The 20,687-nt window shown below is 38.5% G+C and overlaps 4 protein-coding genes across 4 annotated transcripts; 2 read left to right on the top strand and 2 right to left on the bottom strand.

Annotated features, from left to right (window-relative positions):
• Window positions 1-4,164: 4,164 nt before the first annotated feature.
• Window positions 4,165-4,593, bottom strand: LOC121264844 (secreted RxLR effector protein 161-like). Its single transcript, XM_041168151.1, has one exon. It carries the CDS (start codon window positions 4,591-4,593, stop codon window positions 4,165-4,167), a length of 429 nt encoding a protein of 142 aa, XP_041024085.1.
• A 1,959-nt stretch (window positions 4,594-6,552) lies between these two features.
• Window positions 6,553-8,767, bottom strand: LOC121264843. Its single transcript, XM_041168150.1, has 2 exons — window positions 8,135-8,767; window positions 6,553-8,058 (listed from the first exon to the last, which is right to left on the bottom strand). Exons 1-2 carry the CDS (start codon window positions 8,765-8,767, stop codon window positions 6,553-6,555), a joined length of 2,139 nt encoding a protein of 712 aa, XP_041024084.1.
• A 1,846-nt stretch (window positions 8,768-10,613) lies between these two features.
• On the top strand, window positions 10,614-13,532 carry LOC121264842 (putative receptor-like protein kinase At4g00960). The gene is made up of 8 exons (XM_041168149.1): window positions 10,614-10,693; window positions 10,783-10,897; window positions 11,487-11,646; window positions 11,879-12,003; window positions 12,083-12,293; window positions 12,415-12,652; window positions 12,871-13,024; window positions 13,161-13,532. Exons 1-8 carry the CDS (start codon window positions 10,614-10,616, stop codon window positions 13,470-13,472), a joined length of 1,395 nt encoding a protein of 464 aa, XP_041024083.1. The 3' UTR covers window positions 13,473-13,532.
• A 2,260-nt stretch (window positions 13,533-15,792) lies between these two features.
• Window positions 15,793-19,852, top strand: LOC121264369 (putative receptor-like protein kinase At4g00960). The gene is made up of 7 exons (XM_041167511.1): window positions 15,793-16,735; window positions 17,563-17,685; window positions 18,153-18,280; window positions 18,387-18,597; window positions 18,723-18,960; window positions 19,148-19,298; window positions 19,440-19,852. The coding sequence occupies exons 1-7, from the start codon at window positions 15,889-15,891 to the stop codon at window positions 19,791-19,793; spliced, it is 2,052 nt and encodes a 683-aa protein (XP_041023445.1). The 5' UTR covers window positions 15,793-15,888; the 3' UTR covers window positions 19,794-19,852.
• The last annotated feature ends 835 nt before the right edge of the window (window positions 19,853-20,687 follow it).

Raw genomic sequence — 20,687 nt, 5'->3', positions numbered from 1 at the left:
TGTCTTGAACATTGGCTCGAGCGAGGTGTCAAGCGAAGGTCGAGCGCACGTTGTCTTCTGAAACCGCTCGAGCGAGACGTTGAGCACATATCGAGCGAACCTCTCTGGATGAGTTCTGCTCCACGTCGAGCGCAAATCAAGCGAACCTCTCTGGATGGGTTCTGCTCGAGCGTTATGTCGAGCGCACCTTGAGCGAACCTCTCTGGATAGGTTCTGCTCGAGCGCCACGTCGAGCGCACCTTGAGCGAACCACTCTGGATGGGTTCTGCTCGAGCGCCATGTCGAGCGCACCTTGAGCGAACCTTTCTGGATAGGTTCTGCTCGAGCAGCACGTCGAGCACACCTTGAGCGAACCACTCTGGATGGGTTCTGCTCGAGCACACATCAAGCGAATCACTCTGTATGGGTTCTGCTCGAGTTCTGAGTCGAGCGCACGTCGAGCGAACCTCTCTGGAAGGTCCCGCTCGAGCGCTAGTTGAGCCATGTTGAGCACACTTCAATCTTTTTCATATTACACTGCTTCAACACTTATTACAACTCAATTTTACACAGGTTTTCACAAGAATATGTCAATCAACTAATTTTTCCCTCAGCAATCTCCCCCTTTGGCATTTCTGTGACAAAACCTCTAACCTATACATAGGACCTAATCCTGACACACCCCAAACAGGATTTCCATGATTTAGACAAAATCTTGAACATGTTGAGAAATTTCTGCAAACACTTAGCAAATGGTTAAACGAACCACCAAAAATATGCAAGAAATAATCTCATAAGCATAAACAATGTCAGTTGCACAATTTTCATAAAAAACTTTTCATTAAGAAATTAATCAGACATTGAATTCAATAGACAAACAATAGCAGCATGCAATTAACAACAAAAGTTGCTCCCCCATAAAAACAATGTGATACCATTACTAACAAAACAAAAACTGCGCCTACAGCTTTCTTGCTACTCCCCCTATATCTATACCACTCCCCTGAATATGTACTACTCCTCCTTTTTGTCACGACAAGCCAAGGGTCTCAAGTATCACCATGAGGCTGACTGCCATCATCATCACCATCAGGCTGACTGCCATCATCATCAAGGCGCTCCTCTAATCATTGAAGCGTTGAGTCACAAGCTGCTGCAGGCTGTTAACTTTAGCATCAAGGCTATCAAACCGTGCATCAAACCGGGCTTCAAGACGGGCAAGGTACTCAACGACCTGCTGAAGGCTGGGCTCGGTCAAACCAGGTGCCGATGTGGATGGTACCGAGCTATGTGGTTGTGAGCTTAAAGGCCGAGAGCTTGATGGCTGAGAAGAAGGTGGTGGAGGATGCTCAACATCCAGAGGTTGAGGGGCAATGTGAGCTCGACTCAGTTGCATGGTCCTACGACCAATAGGAGCTTTAAGAGGGACTCTAGGCTCATGTGGAAGAAGCGCAACTGACCGAGAGAGGGCTAACCTAGTGATGAGGCAAGCGAAAGGCAAACCAGTCCGTGTTTTAGGGGAATTAAAAGCCCCAAGCATAACTCGGCACAGATGACTCCCCAGGTCTATGGAGACATCGTTGATCAGTGCATACAAAAGGCACGGTCAGGACCCACATCACTCTGATGACTAGTAGGATAGAGATTTGTAAGGGCTATCTCTCTATCCTATTGAGAATGAGAAAATCAGGTGGAAAATGTGCTGTTAGAATGGTTGACTTACCATCCCAACTAGAAAATGGACCAATTAGACACTCAACAATGACTGACAGATTAGGAGGGGAAGTCGGTGTATAGGGATACACAGGATTTGCCACACGCGGGGCATTTAACAAGTCCGCTAACATGCCCGGAGTCACCCAGAAGACAATGTTCCGGAGACTAACATCAAAAGAGCCATCATCAGAGATGGCATGAATATTGGAGTAAAACTCCTTAACCAACTCCATAGAAGGAGTGGGATGACCAGTGGTCAAGGCCAGCCACTGGCGAGACTCAAAAATATGTGGGATAATAGTCTCAGAAAGCTCACCGAGGGTGACTACCCGCTCGACAATAGGAGAACGGTTAGAAAAGTTCTGAGCATAAAGTTCTCTTGCACGAGCATCGTGGAAAAGTGCTTGAGCGGGGGCAGGAGGATTTTGGCGTGGATGAACACGTCGAGACATGCTTTTGGCTGTGGACATAATTAGTGACCGTTAGACAAGGCTAAAGGAAATGTGAAATGTCCAATGCATGTCTAAAATGCCCAATGCATGATTCAAACCAATGTATATACTTTGCCAAAATTAGGTTATAAAAACCCATTTCAAAACCAAGGCATGAATGTTGTCAAAAACTATTTTAAAATGCACAATGCACATGCCCAATATCATAATTTAACAGCCCATTTCACTACCCAACAAAATAAAATTCCAAGGTTGGGTTTTAAAAACCCAATGGAAGTCCCATGACCCTCCTAACACTAGGATAGACATGAAATGAGTATGGGAACAATGTTATGTTGATGAATGATGAAAATGAGAAACCAAACCTCATTGAGGCATTTCACCGACCACTTGGTGTGCATCCAAGCAAAAACCAAATGAAAAACTCCTAGGGAGTTCCATGATCCTCCTCAATACAAGAGTGAGAGAATCATTCTCTACACCCAAATAATAATCAACAAACACCCCAAAATAAATTCTCCATTTCGAAATCCAAAACAAAAACCCTAATTTCCGAAATACATGTTTATGGAAATGCATGATGGAAATGGAAAAAAAAAAAAAAAAAAAAAAACCCTAAATGATTGAGAAGAAGGATGAGAGACTTACCGTGATTAAAAATGGATTTCTTGAGAGAAATCAAGTGAAATGCACAGGGAGATAAAAAAGGAGAAGTCGCACGAAGTGGGGAGAGAAAAAGTCGCACGGAGGAGAGAAACGGGCTGGGGAAAACAAAGTGAAGCGGGGGTTTTTAAAACACTTTCGCTCGAGCGTAGTTTAAGTTCGCTCGAGCGGAGGACCATAATTTTCAATCTCTGCTTAAATCAATGTGATCCAACTATTAATGGAGTCAATTTTCAAATCATAAGTACATGTCAAATGTAGAAGAGCATCATATCCTCAAAAACACGCAGGTAGTAAAAGCAAAGTACCATAAGTAATAAAGATAGGCGTGTTAACAGGGTCCTTGCTCAATCAAGAAATTTCAAACGAAAGGTGTGAGCGGGGTTGGGCTGTACAAGAAACCATAAGTGTTTGAGAAGCTCTTCCAAGGTGCAGAAAGTCAAACCTAATGCTGCTAGAACCTGGGTTCTTCTGTTTGATTACCTGTATCAATATCAAGATACTTGTTCCCCCCCCCCTTTTTTTTTATTTTATTTGCAACAACATCCCTTTTTCTTTTAAATGATATACGATATCATCTCTTTTCCTTTTTCTTTGCACAAGGGAACAATAATTTACAACAACATCCATTTTTTTTTTTTAAATGATATACAATATCATCTCTTTTTCTTTTTCTTTTCACAAGGGAACAATAATGAGGTTGTCTAGCCCGTGGTCAATTCTGTATGTAGGTAGAGCTTCCTAACACTTTTGATTGCCTCCCCAAAACTCACAATGGTAAAACGTCGATTGACTAAGCAGGGAGTGAAGTGTGTGATGCTAGTCACAAATTACAAAAGATACACGTTTCAAGCATTTGTAAGCCATAGATATATGATACAATTCTCAAAAGACACATGCATCTAGATTTTTAGAATTAACAGCACCAACAACTAATATCACAACCATGGAGTGCATGTATAGGTAGCAATAACAAAAATGAAATAAGAAAACGAATAACCACAAAACAACAAAAAATAAATGCATGTAAAGCATGCAATGCATGTTATGCATGTTTCAACCCTCAGGTCAATGCACAAATACCAATAGCCTTTCTAAGTAGTTCAAACCGAAGCCCATCCAAGGGTTTAGTAAAAAGATCGGCTAGTTGGTGTTCGGTGGGAATGTACTCAAGAGTCACAACATGTGTTTCTACCAGCTCTCGAATAAAATGATGTCTAATATCAATGTGCTTGGTCCTAGAGTGTTGGACAGGATTTTTTGAAATGTTTATGGCACTGGTATTGTCACAATAAATGCTCATCACACCTTGAGTAACGACATAATCACATAGCATTTGCTTCATCCACAACAATTATGTGCAACAGCTGCCAGCAGCAATATATTCAGTCTCAGCCGTGGACAGCGATATGGAGTTTTGTTTCTTGCTCATCCAGGCAACAAGGTTTGTGCCAACATAGAAACATCCACCAGAAGTGCTTTTCCTGTCATCTGCATTACCTGACCAATCAGCATCTGAATAGCCTGCAAGCTCAGTATTAGAGTCTCTAGAATACCAGATCCCATAATTGACTGTCTCATTTACATAGCGAAGTATGCGTTTGACAGCTACCAAATGAGATTCCTTGGGATTGGCTTGAAATCTAGCACAAACCCCAACACTAAAATCAATGTCAGGCCTATTTGCAGTGAGATACAGTAGACTCCCAATTATGCTCCTATACAGGGATTGCTCAACATTCTTGCCTGACCCATCAGTGCTAAGCTTAACACTCGTGCTCATGCGGGTTCTAGCATGACTTTTCCCATCTAATCTGAATTTTTTGATTAATTTCTTTGCATATTTGGATTAAGATATAAACAGCCCATTATCCAACTGTTTCACTTGGAGTCCTAAGAAAAAGGTTAGTTCACCTACCATGCTCATTTCAAATTCATTTTTCATTTCTTCAGCAAATTCAAGAGCCAGGGCGTCAATAGATGATCCAAATACAATGTCATCCACATAGATTTGAGCAACTGTTATGTCTTCTCCAACTTTTCTAATGAACAGTGTTTTGTCAACACTTCCTCTCAGAAAATTGTGATCTTCTAGATACGAAGTCAGCCTCTCATACCAAGCTCTAGGAGCTTGTTTCAAACCATACAAGGCTTTCTTCAACCTATAGACATGATTAGGATATTTTGGATCATTGAAGCCCTTTGGTTGTTCGACGTATACTTCTTCTTGGAGGATCCCATTCAGAAAGGCACTCTTGACATCCATTTGATACAGCTTAAAACACATGTGGCATGCAATGCTTAACAATATCCGGATAGATGCAAGTCTGGCAACTGGAGCAAAGGTCTCGTCAAAGTCTATTCCTTCCATCTGGGCATATCCTTGAGCAACCAATCTTGCTTTATTTCTCACTATTGTACCATTCTCATCCGACTTATTCTTAAAAATCCACTTAGTGCCCACCACATTGTGATTCTCTGGTCTTGGCACCAAATACCACACATTGTTCCTCACAAATTGGTTTATTTCTTCATGCATAGCATTCAACCAATTTTTATCATTTAAGGCTTCTTTGACTCTTTTTGGTTCAATTTGTGAGATGTAGCTTGAGTAAGCCAATTGATTTATCACTTTCCTCCTCAGCCTCATCCCTTCATTTATGTTTCCTATGATGTTATCCTGAGGATGATTTAACTTTACTCTTGAAGATGGCTCCTTTTGGTTACTCACCTTTTCATTTGAAGAAGTCTCTAAGTTCTCATTTAGTGTACCACAATCTTCTTATCCAGTCTCACTCGGTGGGTGAGTTGGCTCTTCCTTGTTCAACTCCTCTCCAGGAGCATCGTTCACCACTACATTTATAGACTCCATGACGGTTTGGGTGCGTAGATTGTAGCTCCTATAAGCATGATTGTTTCTGGAATATCCAAGAAATATCCCCTCATCACTCTTAGGGTCAAACTTAGCTAAGTTTTCCCTATCTCTCAAAATGTAGCATTTACTTCCAAACACCCGGAAGTATTTCACATTAGGTTTCTTTCTTTTCCACATCTCATATGGTGTTTTGGAAGTGCTTGGTCGTGGATAGACCCTATTCACAATATGACATGCTGTGTTCACGGCCTCTGCCCAGAAGTGAGTAGGAACATTTTTACTGTGTATCATGACTCGTGCCATTTCTTGAATAACTTTGTTCTTCCTTTCGACCACTCCATTTTGTTGTGGAGTGATAGGGGCAGAAAATTCTTGACAGATACCTTCTTCATCACAGAAACTCTCAAGATTTGAGTTTTCAAACTCTCTTCCATGATCACTCCTAATTCTGACTATTGTTTTCCCTTACTCATTCTGGAGTTTCTTGCACAGAGTTCTAATCACATTAGGAGCTTCACATTTTTCTCTCAGAAATTCTACCCAAGAGTATTTGGTGAAATCATCTACCATTACCAGTATGTATTTCTTTCCCCCCAGGCTCTCAGTTCTAGAGGGTCCCATAAGATCAATGTGCAACAACTCTAATGGTCGTTCGGTCAGGATAGTCGTTGTGTTCTTGTGAGCTGTTCTAACTTGTTTTCCCAACTGACATAACCCACACACAGGAGGAGTCTCTACTTTACCCAGCTCAGGCAATCCTACCACCATCTCTTTCTTGGCAATCTTAGACAGATTTTTGTGATTCACATGTCCAAGTCTTTGATGCCAAAGGTCAGTAACCTCACTCTTAGCACTATTGCAACTGTACTAAGGTCTAAGGGCGATGCCATAACAATTATCGGAGGTCCTTGTTCCCTGCATCATGCAATTTCCATTATTATCTGAAACAATGCACATATCTCTTGAAAAATGGACTTCTGAACCATTGTCACACATTTGGCTTATACTGAGGAGATTTGCTTTTAATCCATCAACAAACAGGACTTCTCTCAAGACGGGCAGTCCAGGTATTTCAATCTCACCCCTTCCTAATATGTCAGCTTTTCCACCATCTCCAAATGTTACTGTTCCACACTTGTACTCTTCAACCGTTTTAAATAGGCTTTTATCACCTGACATGTGGCGAGAACATCCACTATCAAGGTACCATATATAAGTGTCTCTTGTCTTTAGAGCAATGTGTGCCACATGGCACGTGTGTCTTTCTCTCGTTCTGACCCACATGTTTCTAACTTTTGGAGAGCTGCCCTTTTTGCTAGTTGACAGTTGGTCTATCTTGACATTGAGCATCTCATTTTGTCTAGTTAAGGCCCTGACTTGACTCCAAAGATTCAAATGTCCTCTTTTCGATTCACTATTTCCATTTCTCATGGGATTCCTCCTAAGCTCATAGCAGTTTGGTCGAATGTGACTAGCCTTACCACAATTATGGCACACGTAGTTCTCTTTGCGATCTCTTTGTCCCCTGAAAGATGAGGCATACTTAGGGGCAGTTATGGGATTTTTACCCATTTTTGGAGAGTACACACTTCTACTTTGAGAGCGCGTATGCTCATACGTGGTGTATCTCTTCAACTTAAAACAGTCTGCTGCAACATGACCAGTCTTGCCACAGTGATGACAGATAGGGCTTGTATTTCGAACTCTTGACTTTTCATGAGACTGAACATCCATTCTTAAATGTGAGGATTTCTTACCCTTGTCAGATGGGTTAGCATTCCCATTTGCGGTTGATTCAGGAACAAACACAGTTTTCCTCCCATTTTTATAAAAGATTTTTGAGGTAGTAGCTCCATCAGATTTCTCTGCATCATATCCTAAGCCACTATTGTCACCGGAAGGCTTTCCTGACCTTAGGATTTCATCCAATTTTTCTTTTCCAGTAGACAAAGATTTTAGTTTATCCTTCAGCAAAATCATCTCACTTTCTTGTTTTTTTAAATCCTCTTCCAAAGAAACATTCCTCGTCTTCAACTGATCAACTAGACCAATGGCCTCAGTTAATTTGACTTGAAGCCCTTCATTTTCTCGTTTGCTGAAGTCTATCTCCTCAATGTGCGCTTTGTTGCATTTTCTCAATTTAACACATTCCTTGTACAGCTTCTCGTAGACTTCTTGCAACTGATCTTCATACCCAGATTCATTTCCAGATATGCTCCCATCATCAGACACTGGTTCACTACATTGACTTTTGCTGTTAACAGAGGCAGTGAATGACATGTAGTTAAGATTTCTTTTTGGAGAAGAGTTATCTGATGCACTTGACTCTGACTCACTCTCACTTAGAGATGCAATCTTAACTCTTTCTTTTGCCTTTTTGTAATTTGCACATTCCAGACAAATGTGTCCAAAATCCATGACATTCATGACACTGCACCCTTGATTGTACCTTGTCTTTATTTGCTCTAGTGTATTTATTAGTGCTTCTCTCCTTGTTCCCTGAACTTGATCCTCTATTGTATCTTTCAAACTTTTTCTTCTCTGGCCTCTGGTTCTTGTTGTTTCTAGCCACAAACATTTTCCTGAACTTCTTAGCATAAAATGCTATTTCTCTATCACTCATAGCCGACTCATCGGATGACTCATTTGACTCCTCTCTAATGGTATTGAGGGCTATGGACTTGTGTTTCTTATCCACAGGAAGAGTATGTTCATATGTTTGTAGAGAGCCCACCAACTCTTCAATTCTCATACTGTCTAAATCTTTACTTTCTTCAATAGCAGTAACTTTAGGGCGAAACCTCTCAGGAAGAGATCTGAGAACTTTTCTCACAATTCTGTTCTCAGGAATTCTGTCCCCTAAGTTAAAATGAGAATTGACAACATCATTTAATTTGGCATAAAAAGCATCAAATGTTTCATCATCCTTCATTCTAAGTTCTTCAAAACTAGTGGTCAGCATTTGAAACTTAGAATTCTTTACAGCCTTGGTACCTTCATGGGTAACCTCAAGAATGTCCCAAGCTTCTTTGCAATTCTCACACATGGAGATTCTCTTAAACTCCTCCTGGGACACAACCATGAAAATCACATTCAGGCCTTTGTTATTCTAACCACACTCATTTAATTCATCCCTAGAGTAGTTATCCACACTTTTGGGGATTTGAACTCCTTCAATAATAGTAACTGGTTCTCTCCATCCATTTGTTATGGAAACCCACACTCGTTCATCAACAGATTTTAGGAATGCTCTCATTCGAACTTTCCAATAAGCGTAGTTGTTTCCATCAAAATATGGTGGCGATGTGAGAGATTGAGACTTATCCATCTGAACCACTAGAGCAGGATCACACTCAGGAATTTAATCCCAGCGGAGTGAACCCGCTCTGATACCAATTGAAAAAGCAGTGATTTTTCCAATCACTACACCTAGAGGGGGGTGAATAGGTGTAATCCCAATTTGTTGGTCTTTACAAAATTATAAACAAACAAACAATTAATCAGATAACACAAATAATTAACACAATGATTTTGGTCATGAAATGGAAACTCATTTGAAGAACGTCTTCAAAATCTAAAACCACTCCGGGTGTAAGCCACCACCTAAAATCCACTATAGAAAAAGTTTATTACAACCAATTTAGAGACACTCACAAACCTTTGTAGTTCCTAAACTTGGCTTGCAACATCATGAGTGACCCACTGGATCTCTACACGCATGTAGTGTCAGAACTCCGAGCTTTCTATAGTATCCCACGAAAACCTCTCGATCTCTGCACCAACAGCAGCTCCGGAAACCTTCTGCCAAACAAAACGTCCACTTTAATGGACTTTGAATAATATTTGATCTTGAGTGTGGTGTGGTGGAGATGTGTTTGTCCAAGAGGATTCAACAATGTGGAAAAGCTTCTCTCTATGGCTCTTGAGGCAACTAGGATTTTTGCTCTATTTCTCCACCCTAAAGAACGGAAATAACCTGTTCCATTTATAATCCCAGCAAGACATAGCGCTCAAAATTAGGTTGACTTGAACATTGGCTCGAGCGAGGTGTCGAGCAAAGGCCGAGCGCACGTTGTCTTCTAAAACCTCTCGAGCGAGACGTCGAGCGCACATCGAGCGAACCTCTCTGGATGAGTTCTGCACGAGCGCCACGTCGAGCGCAAATCCAGCGAACCTCTCTAGATGGGTTCTGCTCGAGCGTTATGTCGAGCGCACCTTGAGCGAACCTCTTTGGATAGGTTCTGCTCGAGCGCCACGTCGAGCGCACCTTGAGCGAACCTCTCTGGATAGGTTCTACTCAAGCGCCATGTCGAGCGCACCTTGAGCGAACCTCTCTGGATAGGTTCTGCTCGAGCGCCACGTCGAGCGCACCTTGAGCGAACCACTCTGGATGGGTTCTGCTCAAGCGCCACGTAGAGCGCACCTTGAGCGAACCTCTCTGTATAGTTCCACTCGAGCGCTGAGTTGAGCGCACATCGAGCGAATCACTCTGTATGGGTTCCGCTCGAGCGCTGAGTCGAGCGCAAGTCGAGTGAACCTCTCTGGAAGGTCCCGCTCGAGCGCCAATCGAGCGCCAGTTGAGCCATGTTGAGCACACTTCAATCTTTTTCATATTACACTGCTTCAACACTTGTTACAACTCAATTTTACACAGGTTTTCACAAGAATATGCCAATCAACTAATTTTTTCCTCAACATATTTCTTCCCAGTAACTTTTCAATCGGGTAAAATAAGAACTTACGGAGGTGTGTTCTTGAGTCAAAAAGGCAACAACTTTCCGGATCTGGAATATACAAGGTCAATTGCTTTGAGCAAATCACTCCTTCAAATCATTCCACATCTCTTTAGCAAAATCGATGTAAATGCAAGAGGAGGAGATTTCTTTCGACAAAGTATTGAGTAACCAAGAAAGAACAAGAGTATTACAATGAATCCAAGCATGATACATCAGATCGTTTTCAGTAGGCTGGCAATGAGAGCCATAGACATGGACAGATTCCATGTAAGGTAATTATCTCCAGTCAATGGTTGGGAGATAAGAATTGCTCTAGGATGATCACCACTCTGAAGATAGTAAGGATTTGAATAATCCACAGAGGAATGAGGTGGAACAGTGAACGAATTAGCAAAAGACGATTCGTCCGTAGGAACAGGCTTGATGGCGCTTCACTCGTCATCGTCCGTAGGAACAGGCTTGATGGCGCTTCACTGGTTTAGGGTTAGGATTTCATCTTATACCATGATAAGAGAGAAATTGAGGAAAGGGAAACCCAAGAAAAGGAAATGAGAAAATTCTAGAATATCTTGTATTAGGCTCGGTTTGGATGGCCGGATCTAGTTTGTACGGATGAAAGGGTTTTGGACATCCAAACGGTTAGTATTTCATCTCTATTTCATTTATAAATTTGCAAACTCGTCTCATACAAATCTCAAAAAGTCAACTTATCTCATCTCATTTCACTATCTAAATATATAGTTTTTTACAAATCATCTCATCTTATCTTAACTCAAAAAGTCTTACTACTATTATTTTATGAACTGCCTATCCAAACCTGGCGTGAAATGAGAGTACACGAAATATAAAGTAAAAGAAACTAAAGTACACTTGAGGTAACTGTGCACGTGAGTACGTGTGGACATATAAAGTAAAAAATAACATTATACAATAACAGGTAATAATAGGTGTATTTTAATTTGTCTTTTTTCTTAATGACGGTGCTTTAGCTTTGTCCCTCTAATACCTGCACGAATTGTCAGATTCCAAAATTCTGATTACGTTAATGCAAATTTCAAAATACAGCACTTTGACAAAAGCAGAGCTTTGGTGCTTACAGGAAACGAAAGTAACTCAACAAGAATTGTAATTCTTATAGTCCTGCCGATTGTCGCTTCTTTTGTTCTAATCATATGCATCTGCATCTTCTATACAAGAGTGAAGAAATCAAGGGAGCAACTTCAAAGTAAGTTAAGATTTAATTAATCTTTTGTCATTTCTAAGCAACACTGGTGATTGGTATGATTCTACACAAATATATGGCATAATTTGTGGGTTGTCAACTATCAAACAGTTCAAGAATTTAAAATAGCTAATAAATTGTACGTAAGATGAGTGTTCCGCCTGACCAGTTGACTTCTGCTAAAACAAAATGAACAATGCACTAATCTAATTCAAACTTATCGCTCGGTCTTTAGATGAACATGAAATTAGTGGTGCTGAAGAAAGGCTGCAATTCGAGTATCGGATAATTGAAGTTGCTACAGATAACTTTTCTACTCAAAACAAGCTTGGAGAAGGAGGATTTGGTGCTGTTTATAAGGTAATGCAAGATAATCGCGTGCAAGATAAGGTTATACGTATTATATACAGTATTTTGATGCATTTGATCTATTTTCCAGAGTACGTTTCCAAATGGAAAAGAAATAGCTGTGAAGAGGTTGTCCATGGGTTCTCAACAAGGAGATGCAGAATTTAAGAATGAGGTAAGGTTAGTGGCTATGCTTCAACACCGAAATTTGACAAGGCTTCTAGGATTTTGCTTGAAAGGGAGAGAAAGGCTTCTAGTCTATGAGCTTGTAAGTAATTCAAGTCTTGATAAGTTCATATTTGGTACGGTTGCACTTCTGCTTAAATTTTGAATTCTAGTCATAGTAATTTCTTTCCATCCATTGGAATGTCTTGTCTTTCATATAAAGCTTTAGCAAAATCATCAGCTTGCATGAATATGCAGATCCAATAAAACGTGCACAATTGAATTGGGAAGTGCGTGACAACATTATACAAGGCATTGCTCGAGGACTTCTTTACCTTCACGAAGATTCACGACTTCGTATTATTCATCGTGATCTCAAAGCTAGCAACATTTTATTAGATGCAGACATGAACCCCAAGATTTCAGATTTTGGGACCGCAAGATTATTTGAAGCAGATCAAACTCAAGCCAATACACACAAAATTGTGGGGACCTAGTAAGTAGTATATCCACGTAGTCTATAGCTAATAACTGGAATATAGCATGCCATATACCCTAATGATTACTTTCTGTCATAGAGACTGTATGGAAATTCTTAAAACCTTCTCCGACCAACAACTAATTAGATGGAATTTAGTCAATTTTAAACTTTAAATATGAAAAATTATGTAGCTATTTAACATGAACTAATGTTTTGGTCCTCCCTGCATGCAGTGGATACATGCCTCCGGAATATGCAATACGTGGACACTTTTCAGTAAAATCCGATGTGTTTAGTTTTGGTGTGTTAGTTCTGGAGATAGTGAGCAGTAAAAAAATTAATTCTATAATTTATAATGGAGATAATGAAGTCGGCCTTCTAAATTATGTAAGTACTAAAATCTCTGTGCACATTTCGGTCCTTTTTGTGTCAAAGTCTGATCACTAGTAATTCACATAATAAATAGAAAATAAATTAATGTTGTGTCCGTTGTTTATCTGCCAATACTATAGCCATTTTACAGGCATGGAGAAATTGGAGGGAGGGGACAATTTCAAATCTTGCAGATGCCACCGTAAGGAACAGTTGTTCAGAAACTCAAATAATGAGATGCATCCACATTGGGCTATTATGTGTTCAGGAAAACTTGGCTGACAGACCGAACATGGCTTTAGTTGTTCTCATGTTCAATAGCCAGTCTATCACTTTACCAATACCCACAAGACCTGCCTTTCTTATGCACAGCAACAATGATAGATCAGATAAAGTACATGGAAGTAGCTCTGCCCAACCCTCGATAAATGAGGCTTCAATTTCTGAGCTAGATCCTCGGTAGCATTTGATGGAAATGCCCCCTTTTAACTTAAACCTTTGTGTTTGGAAATGAAATGTTATAGATACAATATATAGTTTAAAAGGTAAATCTGCAAAATACATTGGTTCATTTCCTTCATTACAAGTATTGCTCGTACGTGATTATGTAAACTAATTGTTTTCCTCGTTATACAAGTTCGTTTAATTCCTTTTGCAATTCTTTTATTGGTATAATTGGGTCTGAAAGTGATTCCAAATCACTGCAACCCCTATAATTTGAACAATCAACGAACCCTCACAAACACTGAACTTGCCGCAATGACTTCTGGACTCCTAAATTTTCTAACTTATCTCTTTGGAAAATGAAAAACCCTCTCTGAATTTGTGGAGAACTTAGCAGGAGAATTTTGATGGATATAAAGAGGGACACGCACACAAGGAGGTCTCTTGGTTGACTTTTCACCGTTGTTGGAGTATTGGATGAATTGATTCGAATTATTACCCATTTTGTAATATTGACAGATTGTCCGAAATATAATTTATATATATATATATATATAATGGGAAAGAAGGATTCGAATCCAAATTTTATTTTTATTTAGAGAATTTAGTTATATACTATCACCCATCAAACTCTTAGCAAACCAAGTTATCATTTGCCTTTTAATATTATTATAGACACATTTTTAAGTTGAAGTTGAAAGATCCAAATTATACACATTATTCGAGAGTTAATTAGTTGTGATAAATTAATTTCTTGTATATACGGTATTTGATCAAAATAATGTAAAATACAATAAGTTGGTCGAAGCAACTTATGACGAATAATTTATTCTTCATTTTAAATTATTTCATTTTTCATTTGCAGATATTGATGATTGGTATAAAAAAATTATTTAAACTGATCCGCCGCGATAGTGATGTGACTAGGGATAACAACAGCGACATGAATTATATATATGCATTAATTGTCATTTGTCGCTCAAATATTCGTATCCGAGCCTGTGTTTAATTTAGTCCAGCCATCTAATTGACTAATCAACTCTTTAATTAATATTTTTCCTTCTCAATTCAGGATAATGTTTAAAAAGAATTGCCACCAATTTTATATATATAGGTATTCTAAACATTCGAATAGAATAGAAACACAAAAGGAATACATGATGTGATGCAAGACAATAATAATAAAGAAAGGAAAACTGTTGAAATTGTTAACCCGATCTCACTGACAAATTATTTGGGTCATCATACCAATAATATAACAAGAGAAGTCACATCTGGATATTAAAAAACAAAATAAATTTATTTTATATTCTTGAGGCCTAGAAATTCTGATCGATTCTGCTCTTCCATAACTCCAAAATTAAATGAACATCATGTGTTACAAGCCATGCATGTGGCCAAGAGGAAGTATAAAAAGGCTTCTAATTAGAGTTTCAATACATCTAATTAGCTGGCTTATCAATACATCAAGATAACATGACAAAATAAGGTGGCTCAGCAATATTATGGGCCGTTTCCATTTGTCTGTGATGAGAGTTTCAACACATCTAATTAGGTTGACTTGGTAACAGCTCACATACTATTCAAATTGTTGATGATGTCCGAAAGTCTACATCCCTTTCATAAAAGAAAACGCGTTTGGTCCCAAGTAAATTTGTGAAATGCATTGTAGCTTCCTGGCTCGTAGCTTCTCATCGACTACTTCTGTCTCAATCAACCTGCTTATTTATTTAAAATAAAATGAAAAAATTGTTTTTCATTCAAGGTCAACAGTATTGATGTGTAAATATATATATTTAAGTAAAAAGATAAAAATGATAAATCATATATTAGTGTGTGGTGTAGAGATGATAAATAACATTTTTCGTTAATGAAAACATTTTGTTCTTGTCTCAACTTTCATTTTCTTGTCTTTAATTTGCCAGGACATGAGTATTGAACGAGAAATACTATTTATTATCTTTATATTATATATTAATATGTGATTTATTTTTTTATTTTTTTAATTAAATACATATAAATATAAATAAAAATAATAAATTATTTATTGATATGTGAGGTAGAAAACGATAAATAGAAATTTTTGACAAACATATGCTGAAGTTAAAAGTGAAATATAATAGCATTACCCTAATGGGATCTACTCTTCTGACTACAGACTACAGTACTCTGTCAATCTTTTTTTTTTTTTTTTACCAGGTGGTCATTTGACTCATTCCTTTTAGAAATATTATGCTTCCTATTTTCTTTCTGTAGGCAATAGGCTTTATAACAATTTCTAAAGTCAAAAACAGAGTCCGTTGAATTATTAAGCGTCTAATAAATAGGCACCAACGCAAACGTAAATTTCAGCCCACCAGTTCCCTGTTCTCCATAATTGCCTTCCCAGTCTTCAAGGCATAAACTGACGTTGCCATTTTGGGGAACACGAGGCAATGGCAATTTCCTCAAGATGGCCGTTCTTCATCTCCGCCATTGTCATACTCACTGCACAAGCCGTAGCGCAGACAAACCCGCTATACCATTTCTGTTTAAACGACAAGGGCAACTACACCTCCAACAGTACCTATGACAAGAATCTGAATCACCTCCTCTCCTCCCTCTCCTCCGGCGCCAGAGTTAACTACGGGTTCTTTAATTCCTCTTATGGCAACAACTCTGACGAAGTACACGCAATCGGACTTTGTAGAGGGGATTCTAACTCGGAGGACTGCCGCAGTTGCCTCAACAACGCTGCGTCTGTTCTTAAACAGCGCTGTCCCATTCAGAAGGAGGCAATTTTATGGTACGACTACTGCATGTTGCGCTACTCAAATCGCTCTATTTTTGGCCTCATGGAAACTTATCCTCGTTTCTATATGTGGAACGCGAATAACGTATCGGCCAATTATTTGGATCAGTTCAATGATGTTCTAAGGACCTTGTTGGAAGGCTTAAGAGATGAAGCTGCAGCAGGTGGTTCTCTTCGTAAGTACGCAGTAAATTATAACACAAGCGCACCCCAATTCATGACGCTATATGCACTTGTGCAGTGCACGCCTGATTTATCTCGGGAAGAATGCCACAACTGCTTAAGCGACGCTTTCGTAGATATCCCAGTATGTTGTAGTGGGAAGCGAGGAGGTAGAGTGATTGGACCCAGCTGTAATTTCAGGTTTGAGATCGAACAATTCTACAACTCCACAGCCGAGGCGTTGCCGCCGTCGATCTCGTCCCCACTAGCACCACCAGTTTCTTCTCCTCCTCCATCTTCAAATAATAACAACAGTACTCCGAGTGCAGGTACTCACGCCATCATTATCACAACATAACAATTAAAAGAAATATATATCATATTGTTGATTGGTTTTCCATTTTAGCAATCAGTTTCTTTCGTCTTTGTAATTTCCTCGTTTCTTCTGACAAAAATCTTGGTCCGTCTGTCGATAGCAATTTTGTTCAAACAAAAAATCTAAAAAGTAGACAAACGAAAAAGCGAAACACAAAAGTTGCAGAAGAAAAAAAGAAGTCAACCGTGGATGAGGGCGCGTGCTACGGCATCGCGAGTCCACTTTCTTTCTGATCTTCGATTCTTTTCTGTTATTAACAATTTTGTAATCACATATTGTTTTTAATAAATCTTTTGACGTTCCATCGAAATTGATAGATGTGAATATGATACGGAGTAATTTACATATATTTGTAGAGTGTATAAAGGTTGTGTAATCATTTTAAAAAAGAGTGAGATTTATTATTTAAAAATTATTTTTTTTTTATGTAAATTTTGTATTTATTATTTTTTTTAAAGTGACTACATGATGTCTGCACACTTACGATTACAACTATCCTTTCTCCATAATTGGGAAATTCAAAAAGTCGGTTTTCCTTTTGAGGTTTTTTCTATGTTTGGGTAGAAAAGAAAATTTGACGGAATAACTTATAAAAATAATATTATTTTATTAAAATATATTCATTTTTAAATACGAGTATAAAAACAATTATACGTTCGTTACTAAACATTTTCAGGAATGATCCGATTGTGATTGACATATATGGGGCCTTTGTCTATGTTGCAAGTTTTAAAATAGTTTAGTAAATTTGAGGACGAACATGAGGTTTATGATTTGCAGGAAGCAAAAGCAACACATCCCGGACTGTCATCATTATAGTTGTGCCAACTGTTGTTTTTGTGGTACTAATCATCTCCGTCTGCGTTTATTTAAGAGTGAGGAGGCCAAAGGAGAAAGTCGAAAGTAAGTATATATAGCATGATTCAGTTTTGTTATTTTATTCTTCAAAACTTGGGCTTTGTCTGTGATTCGTTAATGGATAGTATAGTCCATATATGCATTATGTGCTGCCATTTGCATTTTGCAGTAGGTGTAAAGCAGGCAGGAAGGATTAGCCAATTAGATTCGTATGCTATTATGGGCATATGTTTTTCGGGCATTTATTAATTAATATAGGGAAAATAATTCAATAATATTTTAAAATATTTTAAAGTATGAAAAAAAGGACAATAAACACATATCATTTCTCTATCTGTAATTAATCCTTTTTTCAGGTTTATTTGATAATGGAAATTAGTTTATATAAGCGATTCGAATTGGTACTGTTCATCTATCATGTAGGCGTATATTTTAAATTTTGTTGCTCCTCTTAATTAAAGAATGAACTCAGTTGATTTGTTAAATGTTAGCATGTTCCTCATGTACTGAAGGTCATCATGTGGATGAAATTACAAGCGTCAAATCATTGCAGTTTGATTTTGGCACTATTAGCCTTGCGACAGATAACTTTTCTGAAGCAAAGAAGCTCGGACAAGGTGGTTTTGGTGCTGTTTACAAGGTAATTACCTGTAATCTTCTGCATAGGGATATCAATAATTAGTTAAATCAAGTTCATTATCTATTTTCCTAACGGTTCTGTTCATTTCACTCTTGTATATTATCAGGGTAAACTCTCCGATGGACAAGTTATAGCTGTGAAAAGACTATCAAAAGATTCTGGGCAAGGAGATTCGGAATTTAAGAATGAGGTCTTGTTGGTTGCCAAACTTCAACACCGTAATTTGGTTAGGCTCCTAGGCTTCTGCTTGGAAAGAAAGGAAAGGCTTTTAGTATATGAGTTTGTGGAAAATACAAGCCTTGATCACTTCCTTTTCGGTATGTTTGCACTTCCGATTTCTTATGATGCCGTATGTATGGATACTTTTATGTTGAAATTTGTTCTCCCATGTTTTACTTAATTGCATGAAGCATTTACAAATTTCTTTTTCTTGGATGTGTAGATCCAACCAAACGTGGACATTTGGATTGGGAAAGACGATATAAAATCATAGGAGGCGTTGCCCGAGGGATTCTATATCTCCATGAAGATTCTCGACTTCGTATTATTCATCGCGATCTTAAAGCCAGCAATATCCTTCTAGATGCAGATATGAATCCAAAAATTGCAGACTTTGGCATGGCAAGATTGTTTGTATTAGATCAAACGCAAGGGAACACAAGCAGAATTGTGGGGACCTAGTAAGTATCATGATTGAGGAGAGCTAATATTTACTACATTTGCATCGCAGAAATAAGATTAACATGCTAACTAATGCTTATTCCGTTTCCAAAATCGAGATAAAGCTGAGAGGTTAGACGATAATTATGGAGATATCTATTGTTATTCAAACAAAACTTATAATTCCTTAATGATGTCAATGTGCAGTGGATATATGGCTCCAGAGTATGCAATGCATGGTCAATTTTCATTGAAGTCCGATGTCTATAGTTTTGGTGTGTTAGTATTGGAGATATTGAGTGGACAAAAGAACAACTGCTTCCGAAGTGGGGAGAATGTGGAGGATCTCCTAAGCTATGTAAGAATCATTCTTCGTGCATTTTCCTTAATTTTCCAGTAATTGCTATAGCATTTGTCTTTTTGCACAAAAACAAATTAATACATAAATAGAAGATTCTTCTCTCTGATATTGTCTGTCTGTTTGTATTATATCTTACAGGCATGGAAAAATTGGAGGGAGAACGCAGCTTTAAATATTGTAGATTCGACAATGAAGCCAGGCTCAACAACTGAAGTAATGAGATGCATCCACATTGGATTACTATGTGTTCAAGAAAATGTAGCTGACAGACCAACCATGGCATCAGTCGTTGTTATGCTCAATAGCTACTCCACCACTCTTCCATTGCCTTCACAACCTGCATTTTTTATGCACACTAACATGGAATCTGAGATGTCATCTGGATGGCAGCATAGCGTAGGAATTACAGATCAGTCAGATCAGAGATCGAAAGGGAGCTCTGTTCAGGCATCACAAAATGAGGCTTCAATTACTGAGCTCTATCCTCGCTAGAGCTTCATGCACATATTATGGTGGTCCATGATTCGTGTGGTTTGTGGTTATTTGAGTTCAACTTCATATGTAAAACTTGGGTTAGTTTCGATTTCTCTGTTTGTTTGTTTCTCTGTTTTTTGTGAAATGAAACTCAATTAGGATTTTGCTTTCATTTTATTTTAGGTTTTTATAGTCAAGGCAACAATCACTTGGAAATTACCGTGGCATTGAATTTGTCTTCCTTTCATGTGGAGTATAAATTTTACACCAACATTTTTCTCTTCTTGACCCTGCCGGTCCAGATAAAAATCTTCCTTCTTGGCTCATAAATCTCTCTCTCAAAAAATCTCAGCTCTGGGCGCTCTCCACTGCTTAAATGTAGAAGTGCAGCTACTTCTATTTATAATAACAATTGAGTACGAGGCTTTAACCAAATGTCACGCAAGGTGTCGAGTGAACATTTTGGATTTTGGCTAAAACAAAAAGTCGAGCAAGATTCGAGCAAATGCTCTATCTGAGTTTTGCTCAAGCAAGCGTCAAGTGAACTCTCTTTTTGAGTTTTGCTCAAGCGACTGGTCAAGCAAGTGTCAAGCGAACTTTTTGCTTGGCATTCGCTCAAGTCACTGACAAGTGAATGTCGAGCGGATGCCACTTTTATTCAGTTTTCTTCAACCATTCATCATGTGACTTTCACCCAAGAGAATTACAAGTAAATTGAACCAACTTTGTCACACGCATATACCAACACACTCATTTCACATTAACAATCTCCTTCTTTGACATTTCGGCAACAATTAAAACTTCTAATTCAATAAAATTGTTTATTTACGACCAGTTATTTCCAGCTAAATGACTATTTTCAACTAAAATTAGTTTATTTTCGTCACAAATAGTCATTTCATCACAAAAAAT

The sequence above is a fragment of the Juglans microcarpa x Juglans regia genome, chromosome 5D (genome assembly GCF_004785595.1).
Source record: "Juglans microcarpa x Juglans regia isolate MS1-56 chromosome 5D, Jm3101_v1.0, whole genome shotgun sequence".
Taxonomy (NCBI): domain Eukaryota; kingdom Viridiplantae; phylum Streptophyta; class Magnoliopsida; order Fagales; family Juglandaceae; genus Juglans; species Juglans microcarpa x Juglans regia.
This window is presented reverse-complemented; position numbering and strand designations above follow the sequence as displayed.

Coding starts and splice junctions, on each gene's coding strand:
- LOC121264844 (XM_041168151.1), bottom strand. CDS start 4,593: ATGAGCACGAGTGTTAAGCTTAGCACTGATGGGTCAGGCAAGAATGTT.
- LOC121264843 (XM_041168150.1), bottom strand. CDS start 8,767: ATGGTTGTGTCCCAGGAGGAGTTTAAGAGAATCTCCATGTGTGAGAAT. Junction 8,059..8,134: donor CTAGAGCAAATAAAGACAAG/GTACAATCAAGG, acceptor AATTACAAAAAG/GCAAAAGAAAGAGTTAAGAT.
- LOC121264842 (XM_041168149.1), top strand. CDS start 10,614: ATGAATCCAAGCATGATACATCAGATCGTTTTCAGTAGGCTGGCAATG. Junction 12,294..12,414: donor TCTTGATAAGTTCATATTTG/GTACGGTTGCAC, acceptor ATGAATATGCAG/ATCCAATAAAACGTGCACAA. Junction 12,653..12,870: donor CACAAAATTGTGGGGACCTA/GTAAGTAGTATA, acceptor CCCTGCATGCAG/TGGATACATGCCTCCGGAAT.
- LOC121264369 (XM_041167511.1), top strand. CDS start 15,889: ATGGCAATTTCCTCAAGATGGCCGTTCTTCATCTCCGCCATTGTCATA. Junction 16,736..17,562: donor CAACAGTACTCCGAGTGCAG/GTACTCACGCCA, acceptor TATGATTTGCAG/GAAGCAAAAGCAACACATCC. Junction 18,961..19,147: donor AGCAGAATTGTGGGGACCTA/GTAAGTATCATG, acceptor GTCAATGTGCAG/TGGATATATGGCTCCAGAGT.